We start from the raw sequence: 17856 nt of genomic DNA on the forward strand, positions 1-17856 counted from the left end.
GATGGAATATTACAAATTATCATCAAAGAAAACCAATTGCTAGTTGGTACGACGGAATATTACAAATTATTGATAATGAAACTATCATACTTTTATATATAGGAAATCAACTGGCGGCTTCGCTACAATAGTCAACTTGTTTCAGGTTTGGAAGACTCACAGAGGCATTTCAGTCTCTCTGGGCACCATCGTGTGATTCACCAGTGTCAGGAATTGAACATACGATGTGCAATGTGGAAGACGTGCCTAAAATTTATCTCCAACCATTGGGCTACTCTATTGTGGTTTCATACTTTTGTATACAAGTGTTTAATGACTCGTTTGGCAAATGCTTTTAAACGACTGAAAGCACTTTTAAATAAAAAATATTTTTGAAATCAAACCTTAGTAAAAATATAAGTTAATTATGGAAAAAACACTTAAAGTGCTTCCAGTAAGAAACACATAACTAGTGCTTCTAATAAGAACATAGGCGAAGCTATTAAGGGACCAAAATAGTCCTGGGCCCATCCTGCCTTTTTTCTTGATACAATAACATATTGTTATTGTTGCTGCTTATTAGTGGAATACCATTAAATTCAAGTGTGCCATTTCTTAATCTAAACTCTCTTTTCCTTTTACATGCCCCGTTTTTCACTCCATCTCTCTTATTTCAGTGCAGACTTCCTTTCCCCTCCTTTTGCTATCAACTTTTCTTTGTCATTTCTTTAGTCCTTTTGTTATATTTTCAAATCTTTCATGCTTAACTCTTACCTTGTATTCAAGTGTTTGAGTTTGTACAATGTTTTTAGTTCTTTGTACTAAATTTGATTGGTTTTCCAAATGTGCAATTTACTACAACTTTTCATATTGTGAGGTCCCTCCTCACATAAAATTCTTGCTCCGCCACTGAGTAAGAAGCACATAACTAGTGCTTTTAGGAGGAAGCAGCTGCTTCAGGTCAAGAAGCACTTCAAGTGTTTTTGAAATCCAAAAATATTTTCTCAAAAACGTTTCCAGCAATTTAAAAATACTTATCAAACAAGCTCCAAATTAATAATATGATATAAATATAACATATATTCAGATTCATTACCGTTTGAGAATTGAACATTTCTCATTTGACTATTCAGCAAAGTTGACATAAATATAGCATATTCCGGACGATTAATGCAAAAATGAGACATATGAGCCGAAGAAAAAGAAGAAAACAAAAGGGATAAAACGGAAAATAGAAACTCCACTTTGGTAGGGGGAGCGCGTGGGGACACGTGGGACACAAGCTGAAAGATGCAACCAGAGAGATGCCAAGGCGAATTTGCCAGGCCGAACGTAGCCGCCAACGAGAGGAACCGGATCCCTTCCGGATTCAAAACGACTGAGTCAACTAATTAATGTATTTAGGCTATTGAAATTTGATCAAATAATTATAAACAAAGAGCTTCTCTAAAATTATAATAATTGTAATCATTATATCAAATTTTAATGGTCCAGATTCATTGATTAGTGGACTCAGTTCTCATGGAACAAGATAGGATCGGGTTCCCCAACGTGAACAACAACATGAGGAAACAGCTGGCATTTGGGCAGTGGAGCCAACAACGAATATAACTTGTTCCAAATTTCCAAAAAACAAAAATTAAATTACAACGAAATTAAAAAATAAAAATAAAAATAAGGGGAGGTGAATGCCTCACCCTAACCCATGTTGCTGAGCTGTCCATCCCTCCTCCTTGCAGCTTTCTCTGACCTGGCACTTTGACACTTGGTTTCTATCGTGTTCGTTTACAAGGTAATTGCATTGTTATTTGCTAATTCTAATTTTCAAATATAATCCGTTAAATTTGATGTACAGTTGTACACACGACAGAAAAGGAACAAATAAATTGGGTAGAGATAAGTTTAGTGTATTTGTTGAATATTCGTTATAATTTTATCAATTATGTCGTCTATTCGTTAATATTATTTGGATCAATAACATCATGTAACGACGTGACAATCACATTGAAGTTGTCTGTATTGATGAATCAATCTCAGTTCTCCATATACCATCAATTCTCAACCCAAATCCCAACCCTTCCTTCTTCTTATTTCCCAATTAAACGCAAATTAAATTTCACTAATTCTGATTAAAAAAATAAAGGAAAATAATTATATTCCGAAGTTTACGTTCATGCACATAACTCCGCAGTGAAATAGGCCTACAACAAAATTTTCAATTCTACACGACAACTCACGTATTCTGCTAATTAAACCGAAACCCATTTTTTCAAATTTCAAATGTGTATTAGTAAAAATAGAATTCAATTTTTTTACCTAGCAAAAGAAAAATAGAAGAAACCCAGCAAACTATTTACCAGCTGTTACAGAGAGGAGCGAGTCAACGATTACTGTAAATAGTAATACAGTAAACACCTTTTGTACTCTATCTGTCCGTGTTTGGCATTTCTCACTGTCCTTTTACATTTCGATATTCCTTTTCCAATTTTTTTTATTTATTTCTTTATGTAATTTCACAAATTAGGATTTATTAAGATTTGATTGCATTGACGTGTCTAATTAATTCGTTAATCCCTTCTTAATTAGCGAAAATATTATATGCTAATTCGCAATTCTCCCACAACCTTCTCCTATCTCTCTCTATAATAACTATCTCTCTCCTCCACAGAGACACACCCAGGCACACACCCCGCCCACCATTTCTACTACTCCTTCTCTCCCTCCGGTTTCTCATAAACCCAGCAAGAAAACAGATAACTAAAACCCCACCACGAAAAGCGGCGAGCAATGCTCCCATTCCGGCTATACGCCGCCGTTTTGTTCGTCTTCAGTATCTCCCTCCTCTTCCCCCCGTTCTGCATCGGGATTCGCTCATTCCCGACGAGGGCGATCGACGGCGGGGATGCCTTCGAACTCGGCTCCGCCCCCTGGGTCCGATTCTCCGAAGCCCCGGACTATCGAAACGGCGCCGGATGCGCCGTTTCGTTGAACCGGGAAATGGTGTCCTCCTGCGACCCGTCCTTGGTCCACATCGCCATGACTCTCGACTCCGAGTACCTCCGGGGGTCAGTGGCTGCAGTGCACTCCGTCATCAAGCACGCTTCTTGCCCGGAAAACGTCTTTTTCCACTTCATCGCCGCCGAGTTCGACCCGGCGAGTCCCCGGGTCCTGACCAAACTCGTCCGATCCACCTTCCCCTCCCTCAATTTCAAGGTTTACATATTCCGGGAGGACACCGTTATTAATCTCATCTCGTCGTCGATTCGGCAGGCGCTCGAGAACCCGCTCAACTACGCGAGAAATTACCTGGGCGATATTTTGGGCCAGTGCGTGGACCGGGTCATTTACTTGGACTCCGATGTGGTTTTGGTCGACGACATTCACAAGCTCTGGAACATTTCGCTCACCGGGTCGCGGGTCATTGGAGGCCCGGAGTATTGCCACGCCAACTTTACCAAGTACTTCACCGACGGGTTCTGGTCCGACCCGGTTCTCTCCCGGGTTTTCTCCTCAAGAAACCCCTGCTATTTCAACACCGGTGTGATGGTGATGGACCTGGTGAGGTGGAGGGAGGGAAATTACCGAAAGAGGATAGAGAACTGGATGGAATTACAGAGGAAGAGAAGGATTTACGAGCTGGGTTCTCTGCCGCCGTTCTTGCTCGTCTTCGCCGGAAACGTGGAGGCCATAGACCACCGGTGGAACCAACACGGCCTCGGCGGCGACAATGTCAGAGGCAGCTGCCGGTCTCTGCACCCTGGTCCGGTCAGTCTCCTCCATTGGAGCGGCAAGGGCAAGCCCTGGGTCAGACTCGAAACCAAGAACCCGTGCCCGCTGGACCACCTCTGGGTGCCGTACGATCTCTACAAGCCGATCCACCACCTCAACCCGGCCAAGTTTCAATCTTTATCGTCGATTTCCGCATCTACATTGATCGGGTTTTCCAGCTATTTGTCGTGAGATGATTGGGTTTATGATAATTCTTTCGTACTTTGTTCATTCAGACATTCTTTCGATAGCTATTTTGTACAGATTGATTGAAATTTTAGTTGAATTTACAATATTTTTTCTTCTTGTTTCTGTAATTTTCTCGGCGGATTTCACACATGCGATGAAACAATTCAATTTTCCATTTTTGGGGTTCCAATTTTTGGAGCCGTTTTGGAGAATGAACGATTTTCCTTGAATGTAATGTCTGTGGGTCCCAAGAGGAGAAGAATTTTGTCATCTCAAAAATCATACGCTTCCTGTTCTTGCTTCTTTCTCTTCACGATTGTAAATTTTCAAAGTGACCAAAGAATACAAAGGACACTCTTGACAGCGAGATTTGAACCGTGATAAGCTGAAATCAATGGTGTTAGGGCTCAATGGGTTCACGGGCCTCTCTCGGGAGCTTTGATTGGGATGTCACGATGTCGGTACTTCCAAACAACGGTGTCGGTAGTTTCAAGGAACCGTGTTGATATTTTCAAACAACCCATATCAGTGCGTGATAGGCATAAAAACCCCATTGTTGCCGATCCTTAGTGGTGCGCGATTGACTTACGAACCGGACTGGCTTCCCAAATCAAATCCTAACAGTGCGTGATTGACTTAAAAATCCGATGACGGCGGTGTAAGTGGAGATAAGTCTGCTCTACACTTTGCTCACATTTTTCGATTTCCATCCAATTATAATTCATTTTCTTATTTAGTTCGGTATTATAATTTTTCAAATTATTAGGTTATTTAATTGGGTGGCTAAGAGTAGGAGGAGGGGCTTAAACTCTAGTGCAAAAACCCATCGGTTTTCTGGTGGAAGATGTGCGTCAAGAAAAGATATTAAATGGGTGGCTTGCAGAATTCTTCACCACGTATCATGTCATGATGCCGATAAGCTGCCAAGTCCGTCCCCTTCCCTCTCTATATTTCCTCACATCAAGTTTGGTTGGTTGAAGCTTCTATTCTTTAATTTGGACTTTTTCATTGTCTCATTGGGCTCATTTGCTTGTCCGCATCCAACTCTCTTTTGGCTTAAGAAAATCGAGACTTATTTCACATGTGTTAGTGTTATAGAGATGAAGTGGGGCAGAATTTACTATTGGGACGTCGACATGTCAGTTATCTTAAACTAATTACGCGTTACTGTATGGAAAAGTTAAAACACATGACATTGTTTGATAAGTTATGGATAACAACTAGTTTGGCAGCTCAACCATGAAAAATTCATGTGTTTAACGTTTTACAATTATACTATGTAGATTTTCGATAAACTGGTAAATGGGTACCAAGTGATGAAATGATGTGATGTAGAGCAAATGGCCGAGTGGATTGAAGAGGAAATGGATCGACGGAAGACAAAGGGCTCGGCAGGACTCTGCAGATTTGGCGTCTGAGCTCCAATTTGAGTCCATAATACGTTTTGGAAAGGGAATGACATCGCAATCGTTTAGGCTTCCAAAACAACATTTGAAATTCTATAATAAAATATCGGACCTTTCGATTTACGTCCATATTATGTCGTTTTAATTTTCTAAGGCCTCTGAGTTTCTCTGGGACTGAAATAGTGTCTTTAAAAGTTGTTTAGCCGTTTATGTAATCTCATCAATTTAATCTTTAATCAAATACAACCTTTGAAATTTCTCTAAAAAAAATGTTTGGATTTCAGATTTTGTAAGTTTTAATTTTTAATTTTGTGATGCATCATGAGGAGTGTGGTAGGATTTTTACCACCTGCAAAAGTAGGAATAAAAACACTTAAAAATACTTGCAAGAGTACAAGGTTATCGTAGTATAGCAGCTCAAGCAAAGTCGTTTCCACAGGGATTGATTGAATCATTTGTATTTAAATTAATTCTTAATTACTATTTAAAACAAAGTTTCGAAAATGTTGATTTTATGACCTAAAATATTAAAAACTAATTTTAAATTAAAACAATTAAAGAAAGGGAACGATCTTAGAAAAATAATGATAAAATGACACTAGTGTTCCACCATCACCTTAACAATCTTATGTTGTTTTACTAATTACTTATGAATTACACATGCAACTCTAAAGGTTAGGTTTCCCGTATGCATATTCTACTTATGGCATTCAAGCTAGAACGTATATCAAACATGTCATCCGTCTGTGGCATTTAGATCAAATATAAACATGCATGACTCATTACGCTTTGTGAAAACCCTTTGATAAACCATGCAACCCTTAAGACGTGACATTTGCCCTAGATTAACTTACAACTATCAATCACAAGAAGCAATGCTCAATCCTCCGGTGGCATTTTGACCGAATTGCATCCGATTACTTATCTAAACATCATAATGGTAGCTAAGCATTAAGATATAAAGACAGTTTAAACACCATGATTAATAATTCAAAGTATGCATGCATAATATCACAAACAACTAAATAAAAACTACATATTCATGCTAAGGCTCAAGGCATCGCCCTAGCAAACGAAAATTAGTTACGAACAACCATAAAACAAAAGGAATTTTATTGAAATAGAAAAAGGATATAAAACACCTTGAAGTACAAATCGTCAAAACCTAGCTAAGTTCTTCAAATTGATGCCTCTTTACTCTAATGGCTAAATAGCCTTATTTATACTACTACAAAATCAAATCCTACCTAAAAAAAGTCTTCTAAAAACTAGGAAATAAAAGGTTTCCTATTTGAACTGAAATTCAGACTTCTTAGTAAATCATACTTTTGACCCATCAAATCAACTCCGATTTGGTCCCAAAAGTTTCTTTTTAAAGCTTGAGATGTCCCTAACAAATCCTCAGAAGGAATATTGCTCAAAATATGTCATCTTGACCTTCAAAATACCCAAAACGTCCAAACACGTCAATATATGAAAGCTCCGCGCTGGGCCTTCTTTTCTTCACCACGGTCAAACGGCTTGGTAGAAAAATCTAAAATTTTGATACAATCATCTTAAAAGACTCACAAACATCCTCCAATTATAATCACTCCAAAATTCATCCATTTGATTACTTTTTGCTTCAAAGGTAGTTGAATGTCTTACATTGAAAATATATAACAAAGTATCAAAATTCTATTAAAATAACCAATAAACTATAACTAAGAATAAGGTAAAATATCTAGTATATTATGGACTCATCAATGAGTTTAAAAATTGATATTTTTTTTTACCATGCGGAATCAAGTTATTACTACACGCTTTTAAACCTAAGTCATTATTTGTTGGGGTGGTTCGGTATGGGATACCATACCGAAACTAGTATCCCGAATCCCAAACTAAAATTTTTCGGGATAAGAATTTTGAAGACCAATCCCAAACCAAATTTTCTGGAATCCCAAATTTTGGGAATCCCGAAATATTTTCGAGATTTTGGGATAAATCGGGAATCCCAAATTGAAATATGAAATTATAAATTTTCGTTCAATTATATAATTCAAGAACACATTCATGAACTAGGAATGCCATTTCATTCACACTACCATTTAATCGAACACTGGCATGCCTGACTGTTTTTATCATAGTCAAAATTCAAATTAATTAAACCCTTTTTGCAATCTGTTGAGAAACAAAATCAAGCCTTCCGAAATCATCAGCCATGGTAACAGCAATAATAAAATCCAAATGAATATCAAACATAACATGAAAAATATGCAAGGTGCATGGCATTCCAGGTTGCAGAGCATGAATTAGAAACTACTAGCATCAATTCTAAAAGAATAATATTATATATATATATATATAATAATTAATATTATATATTTTGGGTTCGGTATGAGATTCCCGAAATATCGAGAAGCTAATCCCGAATCCCGTACCGAAATTTCGGGAATTTCTGTTTGGGAAATTTTTGGTTTGGGATCGGAATTTTTTCGGTATGGTTCGGGATTTTTTTCCACCCCTAATTATTTGTACGTTACCCAACGGTGACAAAACCTTGAATACAGACCTAGACCTAGTGATGATAGCTACAAAAATTCCTGACAAAGTTAACTTACAATGCCCTTTTTGTTGTTTTCGTGCCACTTGTTACTGCAGCAGCAGTGAGCACAGTACTAATATGAGCTGAGCTGGGATCCAATCACTTTATTCTTTCAATTCCTACACACATGCTTCACATTTCCCCCCAATTTTCTCCATCCGAACACTAGATTTGAACTCAAGATTTTCTTCCGTTAAACAAGGATCGATTGTAGCTAGACTAAATAATTGTTTGAATTGGCTTTATTATTCAAACAGTGAAACATATCAAGTCCTTGTATAAAAAAGGGCGTAGGTTTCCTGCTTTGCGAGAGTCGGAGCAAAAACATCAATCATATGCAGTCCTGCCCTTATCTCTTATTTTGCAAAGAGAATATTTATACGACTCAAACCCGTAACCTGTTGATAAAAACAAAAACAAAAAACATTTTCGATACGCCAAGATTTGCCCTCATATTAAGTCCTTGTATATTCATGACTAGAATTCTAAAACAAAGTTTTTGGGTTCTTTAAACAATTACATAATACATCATATACGACCGTTGGCAAGTGCATGTAGGCGAAAACCTAAGCTAACGTTCCACTTTCCTCGCAGCCATATTGGCACAAGCAACATGCATACCCTTTCCAAAATACTATATTCTTTGCCATAAACAAATAAATATTTGCGCTTGGTATGCTCAATCGGGATTTTTCCAGAGACGGAATAGTTACAGGATGTGACTAGTCAGTCAACCGGTACAATATCCGGTTGAGCAGCCGCTCACATCTTGCAACTATCCTGCAAAATCAACCTCCGAGGTTCCTTCGAATCCAGGCAGCGTTTAGGTCACTAATCTGAAACCCTTTCTTCAAAATCTCGACGGGGTTTGAAGGCTCGGATGTGAACGAGGCCATAGACACAATCTGTGCACCAGGGTTTTGGCTCCCGAGCCCGGCCAATGCCACAGCTGGTTCCTCCGAGTCGTAGTTGTAAAGAAAATGTACCAAGCCCTTGGGGAACACAAAAGACTCACCGGGCCTCAATTGCTGGGTAAAGACCCGGTTTGATGTGTCCACAAAGCCCACAAGAAGGAAGCCCGTGAGGCAGATTGTGACCTCCGAGGCCCTTGGATGCAAGTGAGGTGGCACAATCCCGTTGGCATCTATGTCAATTCGGGCCATGGTCAGGCCCAATGTGTTGAGCCCGGGCAGATTGAACGGGTTGGTGATGGTCACGTTGAACCCGTTGGCTTTAGTGTCGCCTGGTTTGGATAGGACTGATGTGGTGAAGTGGGAAGAGATTGCTAGGTTTGGGTCAATGCACGGCGCACCATTGAGGGAAAATGTCTGAGGGGTTTCCGGGTCCGCTACGCAGTAGTCCTGGAGCGGATCCGGGTCGGATTTGGCCCGGCCGAATAGAGCTAGGTTGAGGAATAATTGGAGAAATAGATAATTGATTGTGTTCATGTTTTTGCCTTTGCTAAAACCTACAAAATTTGGACATTTATATATAGGAAATGTTGGATTGTGATGTTAAGTAAAAATTGGTGGTTTATTGGGTGAGGTGATTGAGTAGCTTAGGGGGTATTGCCTATTGGAGGAGGAAAATACAAGGCAAGTAAAAGGCCCACAAAGGTTAATGATGCAGATTGTTACGATTTTGCTATACATACTCTTTGGGCTTGGGCCCATATGTTCACTTCTTGTCCGTAAAACGACACCGTTTATCTTGTTACTTAGGTGGCATTTTTACTTATCGAGATATGATTCATAATTTCTAATACGTTCACTAATTAATCAACAATAATCGGGGTCACACTTGAAAATCAATGATCTGAAACTTAATTGATTAGATAGCATAACAATTAGGTAGGGTAAATTATCACATATTTGAACAACAAAATATCGATTTGATTCGTAACTTGCTCAATTCTATATAAGTAAAACGAACTTTTCACCTATTTTAATCCTTACCCAATACATTTTCTTGTATGACCACTTTGGATCCAACTAAAATGGCAACGTTTCTCTTAAGTTTGGTGCAATGTACTTTGTATTGTTTGATGGAAGCAACTAAATGAGATGGGGGGACCACATACAGCCTAAGTAGATGGACACGTATTAAATTCAAGGTGTTGGGTGCTTAGAAACTTTAGAAGCTTGGACCTGTCACATGCAACTTTAACTATCATGTCTTTCCACTCTAGTTCTCGCTCTCTCTCTCTCTCTCTCGAGTGGTTCAGTTTGAACACTGCTGGAACCTCTTGGATGTTTCTTCGGATAAATTTTTAATTGTAACGGAAACACAAGTGGTACATGACGTGTTTTATGTTTTAATAGGAGTGGTGGAAATTTTTATTTTTTAAGTTATTAACATTTTAGCACACATATCCCATCATTTGTATAATGACACGTGATGTACCATTCCGTGTACTGATCACACTGAAAAATCTCTCGTCTCTTTGAAGTACCCAATGAGAAATCCACATGTACCAATAATATTAATACTTAGATGTGTGCATGGTCGCATTGCAACTGAGTTTGAATTTCATTTCTAATATTTTTAGATTGTTTTAAAATAAATTATTTGTATCACCCAATCTAATAGTATTCTTCACCACTTATAACGTCTCAAATTTGATTTTTATAAATTATAATTTCAGCGTATGATAAACGTAAATAAAGAAACTTTGTTCCTACCAAAAATAATATCTAAAGCTTAGTTAGTTAAGATGGGTAGTCAAGAGTCATATCTTTGTTTATTCAATACGTATACGCCCACTCTGATTTGTTGAAGCTTCATACTTACCCAACTAATCTCTATTTTCCCACTAATTAATCCTCCCATTTACACATTAATCCATCATGCACTTGAGTAAAAGAAAGTCCCCAAACTGTTCAACTTTTTCTGAATCCAGAGAGTAATTGCAAAATTTGCAAGTAAAAGCCAAATCTTCTTGGGGAAATAATATTTGGTGTTTGGTGGGTCATCATCTGCAACTGCAAGTTCAAACCTAAGCCTTTATCTCCACCTTTTTAATTTCTCATCATACAATTGGAGTTGTCTTGTGATTGATTACCTTTATCATCTTAGGATTTCCCAGAAGTGCCACAAACAGGAAGAAAAAGGTGAAGCCATGATATGCTAATTTAGAAAGAAAAAAGACCAAATGGATGTGTTTTTCTTTTTCTTTTAATTTAATTTTAATTTTAATTTTTTATTCTTTTCTTTTTGTCCATATTCTGGGTTTTTTCTCACTCTTGGTAATTTTTTAGTGTTTGTGTGATCCAGTTGATTGGTGATGTGCCCCCATGCTTGCTGGTAGCCAAAGCTCTTGCTCTGTAGCCCTCTGGTAGCTTCCAAACACTTCCAATTCTTTTAGAACTCATGGGTGAATCAATAGTCGATTTTGCCAGGGATGCTGAAAAGGTACACACTTTTTACCTTGGATTTGTCGAAAAACATAACCCTTGTGTTCGATTTTGTCTGCAATTGTTGTCGTTTGGGGATTGTGCTTTGTGGGTTTTGATTGATTCACTGTATAATTGCTAGATTTGCACGTTTTTGCTACTGTATTGTTGTTTCAGAACATGTTTTGGATTTTGGGTTTTGTGTTAAATGAACAGGTGGTGGAGAGGGAGACATTAGCTTCAAATTCTTCAAACCCTCATCTGGAAGTGTCGGTTTCTTTCGGAAGATTTGAGAATGATTCTTCACTGTCCTGGGAGAAATGGTCGACATTTTCGCAGAATAAGTACTTGGAGGAAGTTGAGAAGTGTGCCACTCCTGGCTCGGTGGCCCAGAAAAGGGCTTACTTTGAAGCCCATTACAAGAGGATTGCTGCTCGAAAAGCCGAGGAGTTGATGGAGCAAGAGAAGCAAATGCAAGGTGGTGATACCTTTAGGTCGGAATCTGATCAGAAGAGCGGAGATCAGATGGATTCCGAGGCTCATTTCGAAATTGATTTGGCTAACAGTCAAAGTAATGCCCAAGGAAATGATCGAGAAGCGAATTTCGACAGCGAGATTAGTGAAACTCATGTGGATGATCTCAAGGAGGATGATGTTTTTGCCATAGTGTGTCAAAACTCATTAGCTGTGGGAGAAAAAGAAGAAACAGATGGAAGAACGGATAATCCCGAATTGGACAATCCGGAGGAGGAACTTGTTTTGGTGAAAGAAGTAGAAAATGTCCCTGCTGAATCTCAAGGAGTACAGGAGATTCCAAAGACTTTGGACAATGATGTAGGAAGTGCTCCAGAAGTCAAAGAGGTGAAAGAGGAAAAACCCAGATTGGATCTTCGGAAGGTACCTCAGAAGTTGATGTACTTAAACTGTTGAATCTATTAAGGAAAACTTATTTGCAGATACCATGGTCAATATGTCAGTCTCAGAAATTGTGTGCTTGACGTCTGATTTCGTATATCTTTTGCATTTTTCTGTTGAATAGGTTACTCCAATGAGCAAGGAGAGAAATGTGGCAAGTGTTAAGAAGAAGGCAGTTCCGCCAATAGCAAAAACACCAGAGAAATCCGCCCCTAGGGTGTCAAAGTCTATATCAACTCCCACCCCTAAAGCATCGAAGTCTACATCAACTCCGACCCCTAGAGCATCGAAGCCGTTATCAACTTCCACCCCTAGAGTATCGAAGTCTATATCAACTTCCACACCTAGAGTGGCTAAGTCTATATCAACTTCCACCCCCAGAGTGGCTAAGTTTCTATCAACTTCTACTGCAACATCTTCATCGTGGTCCTCGGTAAAGAAGGGCAATGCTTCATCTCTCCCTAGGAGCAAAAATCCTTCAACTGAGGAAACCAAGAAAGCTCCTTCCAAGTCTTTGCACATGTCACTCAATTTGGAATCCAGTCCCACAATGTCAACTTCTGTGACCACTACAACCAGAAAGTCTTTCATTATGGAGAATATGGGAGATAAGGATATCGTCAAACGAGCATTTAAGTCGTTTCAAAACAATTACAACCAACCGAAACCCTCCATTGAAGAGAAACCTCCAACACCAAAGCAGGTTTGTCAATTTAGTACATATTCTCGTTTGGAGAGATGGCCGGTTACGTCAGTTTTATTTATTATGAGGGTTGGCATCAGAGCATCTAATGTCAAATTTTATTTCTGGAAAATTTGTTATGAAAAAGCAGCTCTCTACGAAGGGGAAAGAATCAAGGGTTTCCTCCTCTGTACCCCTGACAAAGGAGAATGGAGGGTAAAGCCTTAAACTCATATTTGACTGCTGATTATGTATCCTGTGTGCATGAGATTCTTGCATAATATCAGTCTCTGCATGATAATATACTATCATGTTTCACGTTGTCGATTCAAACTTCTTTAGGTGTCTCTGTTAATTTATATTGCATTAATTTTCTTTTCGTCATAGGTATCTAGAAAAAAGAACTGCTAAGGCCGCTCCATCATCTGTTAGCTTGAGAAGTGATGAAAGCACAGATAAAAGAGAGGTATCCATTAACAAACCCCCAAACTCTTTTTGTTTTAATTTATTAGCCGTACATATGTAATCTCATTAAGCAATATATTTCAGTTTTCACAGAAATTGGCGGCAAAACCCAATGTGAAAGTGACAGAGAGAGCAAACTCCCAACCAAAGTCAAAGGTATCATCTTACAAACAATTATTCTTTTAAGGAGAATAATATTCTACCTGTCTAATTCAAGTTTTGTATGAATGTTCATATGCTAATAGCCTATGACTGTTGCTGTACAATTCATAGAAAATATAACTATGTTATATAGCCTGCAAAATTTGAATTATTTCTCGGAACTCTATGCTTGACATAGGATCAAAAGGAGGCAGAGATAAAAAAGCTCAGACAGAGTCTTAATTTTAAGGCTACTCCCACACCAGGCGTTTATCGGGGGCCAAAACTGTCAAAAAGTACTTCAGAAAAGGTATAGTCTAATTCTGTCTGTATCTGGCATAAGATCTGTTCACTCCATTTCAATAGAACCAGACTATACGATCCATCTTAGCGATACTTATAAATCCTTCTTTCATGAAGTGCCTCCTTATTATGTCACTGAATACGCTTGAAAGTCGAGTATAGGGCATGTTTTGGAGATAACTTTTTTCTATATTGTGAAGTTTGTAGCCTCCCGTGTGCTGTGTACTTCAGAACAAGTATAAAAGCTAATTATGCATATGCGAAGAATATGACGAGTTAAACACATTCAAAACACATATGCAAGAAGGAAAGATGCATGTGTATGCCTTAACACTAGCATTTCAATCTGTACAATGTCCTACGGCACTGCATTTCTGAAATTATCGGTGTGATTAGTATTTTTTAATATATTTTTCTTTCCGTATTCTAATGCCAACTCTGACAACTTATGTAGGAGAGTTCCAACAATGAAACCCATCGGTGAAAAAATCTCAGGCGGCTGCAAGGTCACTCGTCGTCCTCCAAGAACCATATCTACTTCAGGGGATCGACAAGGAAGGAGAATATACGTGAAGGAATTGCTTCTTATGGAAGATCCATGCTTAATATTATCGCTTAGATGATGAGAAAGTGAACATGTTGAGTCACAACCTGTATATTTTGATGGCTGGAACAGATCTACTGCATGGTAATAATCTGCAGATGATAAGAAACAGGTCGGGTTTATGCTTTTCATTCCCTGCTCGTCCCAAATAGTATTCGGAGTTAGAAATGCTACGTACGCATTGTTGTATTCGAAGGTATAACTGTTGGAACTGTTATAATTACATGGTAATCCAAAGTTGGTTGCATAAATCTGGACATCTTAAATGGTTACACCGTAATTGCAGACGAAAGAACAACTGAAAGAACAAGTATTTGTGAATGGAACACGTAGTCGTTAGTAGGAAAGATGAAGACGAAGCCACGGTTTGGAATAAACCCTTGAAACTTTGAAAAAACACTCCAGCTATTTTCAGATTGTAATCGAGTTTGTAATCTATATACATTGTAGAAAGCCAACTCAAAAATCATTATCTGAATCACTGTTAGTGCTCGTAGAGTTTTCCGACATGAAATTCTTAGGCAATACTGGGAATCTTACGGGGTTCCTGGGCGGGGAGTCTGCTGACGATGACCCTAAACTCGCTGTAACCTTCTTCTTCCTCCGCTGTACATTTCGAGAAATTTCAACGCACGCTCGATCAACCATGCCTAGAAAATCTTTAACAATGACAAATAGTTGAAATGGGTGAGCCCCTTTATCCTTAGAAGCCCCTGCTTGATAGTATGCTATTGTTTTCTTCACCAACTCCATCACCCTTTTCTGCTCTTCTCCCACCACCTTAAGCTCTTCCTCTGCTGCTTCAAGAAAACCATTCATGTCCCTAACGAATCCTCCACCGCCGTTGTTCTCACATTGGAGCAGGAGTTCTCTGGTTTCCGCCACGCGGGCTGTGAGAGCCGAGCACATCTTTGCAAAGCTGTCATGATCTATGCTAGCCGCCTTCTTCACACTGGAGAACTCGGCACTGATGCCTCCAACCACGGGCAATCCTAGCGTCATGTATTCCTTCTCTCTTTCCTCTTTTGGTTTTATATTATCAACACTCGAGTTTCTGTTATGGCTCTGGCTGTTGCTGCGACTCAAGATATGATCCGTGTTGATGACACACCGTTTCCCCTCAGACCGCACCACTTCTTCCACAACGAAATGCAGCAGCGTTGTTTTCCCATCACTGCTTCTAACGTCGGATAGTTTTCGAAGAGAACTGAGGTTGAATGCTTGTGCATTTCCTCTCGAAGTTCCTGCATTCATGCGGTTTCCAGCCTTGAGAATCGCCTCTAGCAACTTCATGAACAGCCCTCGAGTTCGAAGCTCCTTGCACCCCAGTTCAATCGTTTGTATAGACTCCTTGAGGCTCGCAATCTCTGCGTCGTAGTTGTATCTGAAAAGCATGGCATTGAATCGAGTAAACGCCGAGGGAACAGCTTTGAGAATGTGATAGAGGAAACACTCAGCATCAGCAAGCCTTGTAGGATCTCCGCTGTACTCGAGGATTTGGGATTGTTCTTCTTCCGTTGGAGCAATTGTTACAAGTTTTTCAAGAGTCTCTGCATTTAGCCCCCTGCCTTCCATGAGCACATCAAGGATTTCCTTTCGAGATATCGTCAGCGATTTTATAACAATTGCAATGTTCTGGGATCTCCGGTTATCCAGGATACAAATCTGCGGTAATGGACCGACGTTGGTGCCACTGGGACTCGCTTGGCTGCTGTCTTTTCCGGGGGATAGCCGGTTGGTGGCAACAGTGCCGAAAAGCGCTTCCATTAGATCACCATCAAATCTGAGAGTAGCAAACTTGTTAAGTTTTCAGAAACTTCAAAACCAAATACAATGGAAAACAATACACGGTTAAACCCGAAATAAAGAGTGGTGTGATGGTGTGCGGAAATCACTTTCGTTACCTAAATGAACCATCAATTTTGTCCCACACCATGGAATGCTGAGTATTATGTGTGCTCACTTTGTCCCAATGCAGTGGCTTCAGTTTCACTATAACATTTCCTGCTCCTGCTGAAGACTCCCCTGATTCACCTTTCTGCCCCGGAGACGGTTTTGACAGCGCGTTCAAATGCCGCGCTTTGGGTGGAGGAGGCGGTGGTGCAGGACCATTCTTAGCTGAAACTTTCGGTGGTGGAGGAGGAGGAGGCGCTGAGGAGCCTTTATTGTTTCGAATTGGCAGAGGAGGTGGCGGCGGAGGCGGCGGTGTTGGTGGTGGAGAAGGGGGAGGCGGAGGACTTGATGATCCAACAGTTAGCTCTACTTCTGGTTCCTCCGATTTTTCAACAGCTTGAAGAGCCGTTGATCCATTTCGATTTCGATCATTCACTATTTCTGGCACATCATTGATGTAGGAAGCTGAAGACTTTCCTCTGAGGAGAGGAACATCCTGTGTACGCTCATGCCTTCTTCTTCTGCTACTCCCTTCGTCTTCTTCACCATCTTTTCGAAACACCTCCTTTCGAAAACTCTTCTTCGAGTTCTTTGCTTGGAGTTTCTTCCAGTAAAGCACATCGAGACCGTCCTCATCAACAACGAACCCCTTGAGATTCCCATCATATCTGCCAAACTCACTCTGATCCGCCACAGGAGGCCGCGGCTGAGGCCGGCCACCTTGCGAACCTCCACTACCACCACCACAGCCACCACCATAACCTCCGCCTTTAATTCTCTTGCGCCGGGCAACAAGGTACCTCTGCACAAAAAAGAAAACCAACCCAGAAATCACCAGAGTGGAGGCTGCGGTGGCTGCCACAGCCTTGGCAACCTCACTCTTTGACGAAGATTTTCTTGGCGGCAAAGGAACCGGCAGCGGCCGTGATACCGGTTGCGCCGGAGAGTCTTCGGGAGGCAATGAAGGTGGGATTTCGGGTGGCGGAGCTGTAAACGGATAGAAAGTTTCAATATTTTGAGGGGATTGGCCATGACAAAAAGGAATAATAATAATTAAAAAACCATGAGTGAAAAAACAAGAGAGAAGCCATGGCCGAATCCTGGCAGCCATGAAGCTTTTTGGGAAGATTGGAGAGATGGGTTTTTGGAAACTGAATCGGTTGAAGTTTCTGTAGATTTGTTTGCATCGAAAGGAGAAAAATCTAAAAGTGTAATGGATGGATTTGTCGTGGTGCATTTGGTGGGTGTTGGTTGACGAAAAGCTGAAAGCTTCAAAGATAGTAGTTGTTTGTTTTTCCAAAATTTCTTCCCGGGCTTTTTTGTATATAATTCAACCACTCAAAAACCCTTTTTTGTTTTTATTTTATTTTTTAATTGAAACTCAAAAAGGCTTCTAAATTGGATTAAGTTCACATCCCACTACTAACTACAAATCCACGCTTTAGTAATTCAAGATTAGGGTTTTAAATCATAAAATTAACTAAACAAATGAGAAAAGTGGAGGTTAGGTTTGCTATTTCAAACCAGAAATTGTG

The 17856-nt window shown here is 39.7% G+C and overlaps 4 protein-coding genes across 9 annotated transcripts; 2 read left to right on the top strand and 2 right to left on the bottom strand.

Annotated features, from left to right (window-relative positions):
* The first annotated feature begins 2546 nt into the window (after window positions 1–2546).
* LOC103402973 (probable galacturonosyltransferase-like 9) lies at window positions 2547–4042 on the top strand. The gene has a single exon (XM_008341766.4). It carries the CDS (start codon window positions 2767–2769, stop codon window positions 3937–3939), a length of 1173 nt encoding a protein of 390 aa, XP_008339988.1. The 5' UTR covers window positions 2547–2766; the 3' UTR covers window positions 3940–4042.
* Window positions 4043–8369: 4327 nt separating this feature from the next.
* On the bottom strand, window positions 8370–9383 carry LOC103402972 (germin-like protein subfamily 1 member 1). Its single transcript, XM_008341765.3, has one exon. It carries the CDS (start codon window positions 9372–9374, stop codon window positions 8715–8717), a length of 660 nt encoding a protein of 219 aa, XP_008339987.3. The 5' UTR covers window positions 9375–9383; the 3' UTR covers window positions 8370–8714.
* A 732-nt stretch (window positions 9384–10115) lies between these two features.
* LOC103402971 (protein WVD2-like 7) lies at window positions 10116–14679 on the top strand. Of its 6 annotated transcripts, none has more exons than XM_070815783.1 (9): window positions 10116–11036; window positions 11200–11337; window positions 11535–12225; window positions 12356–12936; window positions 13067–13131; window positions 13303–13381; window positions 13465–13536; window positions 13721–13831; window positions 14279–14679. In XM_070815783.1, the coding sequence occupies exons 2-9, from the start codon at window positions 11296–11298 to the stop codon at window positions 14306–14308; spliced, it is 1671 nt and encodes a 556-aa protein (XP_070671884.1). In that variant the 5' UTR covers window positions 10116–11036; window positions 11200–11295; the 3' UTR covers window positions 14309–14679. The 6 variants fall into 6 exon arrangements, with proteins under 6 accessions (XP_070671884.1, XP_070671883.1, XP_070671885.1 ...); XM_070815782.1 differs by having other exon boundaries at window positions 10606–11036; window positions 11184–11337; XM_070815784.1 differs by having other exon boundaries at window positions 10606–11036; window positions 11184–11337; window positions 13474–13536.
* Window positions 14680–14815: 136 nt separating this feature from the next.
* Window positions 14816–17614, bottom strand: LOC103403306 (formin-like protein 4). The gene is made up of 2 exons (XM_029096692.2): window positions 16333–17614; window positions 14816–16211 (listed from the first exon to the last, which is right to left on the bottom strand). The coding sequence occupies exons 1-2, from the start codon at window positions 17556–17558 to the stop codon at window positions 14888–14890; spliced, it is 2550 nt and encodes an 849-aa protein (XP_028952525.2). The 5' UTR covers window positions 17559–17614; the 3' UTR covers window positions 14816–14887.
* Between the last annotated feature and the right edge of the window lie 242 nt (window positions 17615–17856).

The sequence above is a fragment of the Malus domestica genome, chromosome 16 (genome assembly GCF_042453785.1).
Source record: "Malus domestica chromosome 16, GDT2T_hap1".
In the NCBI taxonomy this organism is placed as follows: Eukaryota; Viridiplantae; Streptophyta; class Magnoliopsida; order Rosales; family Rosaceae; genus Malus; species Malus domestica.

What these genes read in the sequence shown, in the direction of transcription:
- LOC103402971 (XM_070815783.1), top strand. Translation starts at nt 11,296, where the DNA reads ATGGGTGAATCAATAGTCGATTTTGCCAGGGATGCTGAAAAG. An exon ending in TTGCCAGGGATGCTGAAAAG is followed by an intron (nt 11,338 to 11,534) that starts GTACACACTTTT and finishes TTAAATGAACAG; the next exon opens with GTGGTGGAGAGGGAGACATT. An exon ending in CAAAAAGTACTTCAGAAAAG is followed by an intron (nt 13,832 to 14,278) that starts GTATAGTCTAAT and finishes CAACTTATGTAG; the next exon opens with GAGAGTTCCAACAATGAAAC.
- LOC103403306 (XM_029096692.2), bottom strand. Translation starts at nt 17,558, where the DNA reads ATGCACCACGACAAATCCATCCATTACACTTTTAGATTTTTCTCCTTT. An exon ending in AAAATTGATGGTTCATTTAG is followed by an intron (nt 16,212 to 16,332) that starts GTAACGAAAGTG and finishes TGCTACTCTCAG; the next exon opens with ATTTGATGGTGATCTAATGG.
- LOC103402972 (XM_008341765.3), bottom strand. Translation starts at nt 9,374, where the DNA reads ATGAACACAATCAATTATCTATTTCTCCAATTATTCCTCAACCTAGCT.
- LOC103402973 (XM_008341766.4), top strand. Translation starts at nt 2,767, where the DNA reads ATGCTCCCATTCCGGCTATACGCCGCCGTTTTGTTCGTCTTCAGTATC.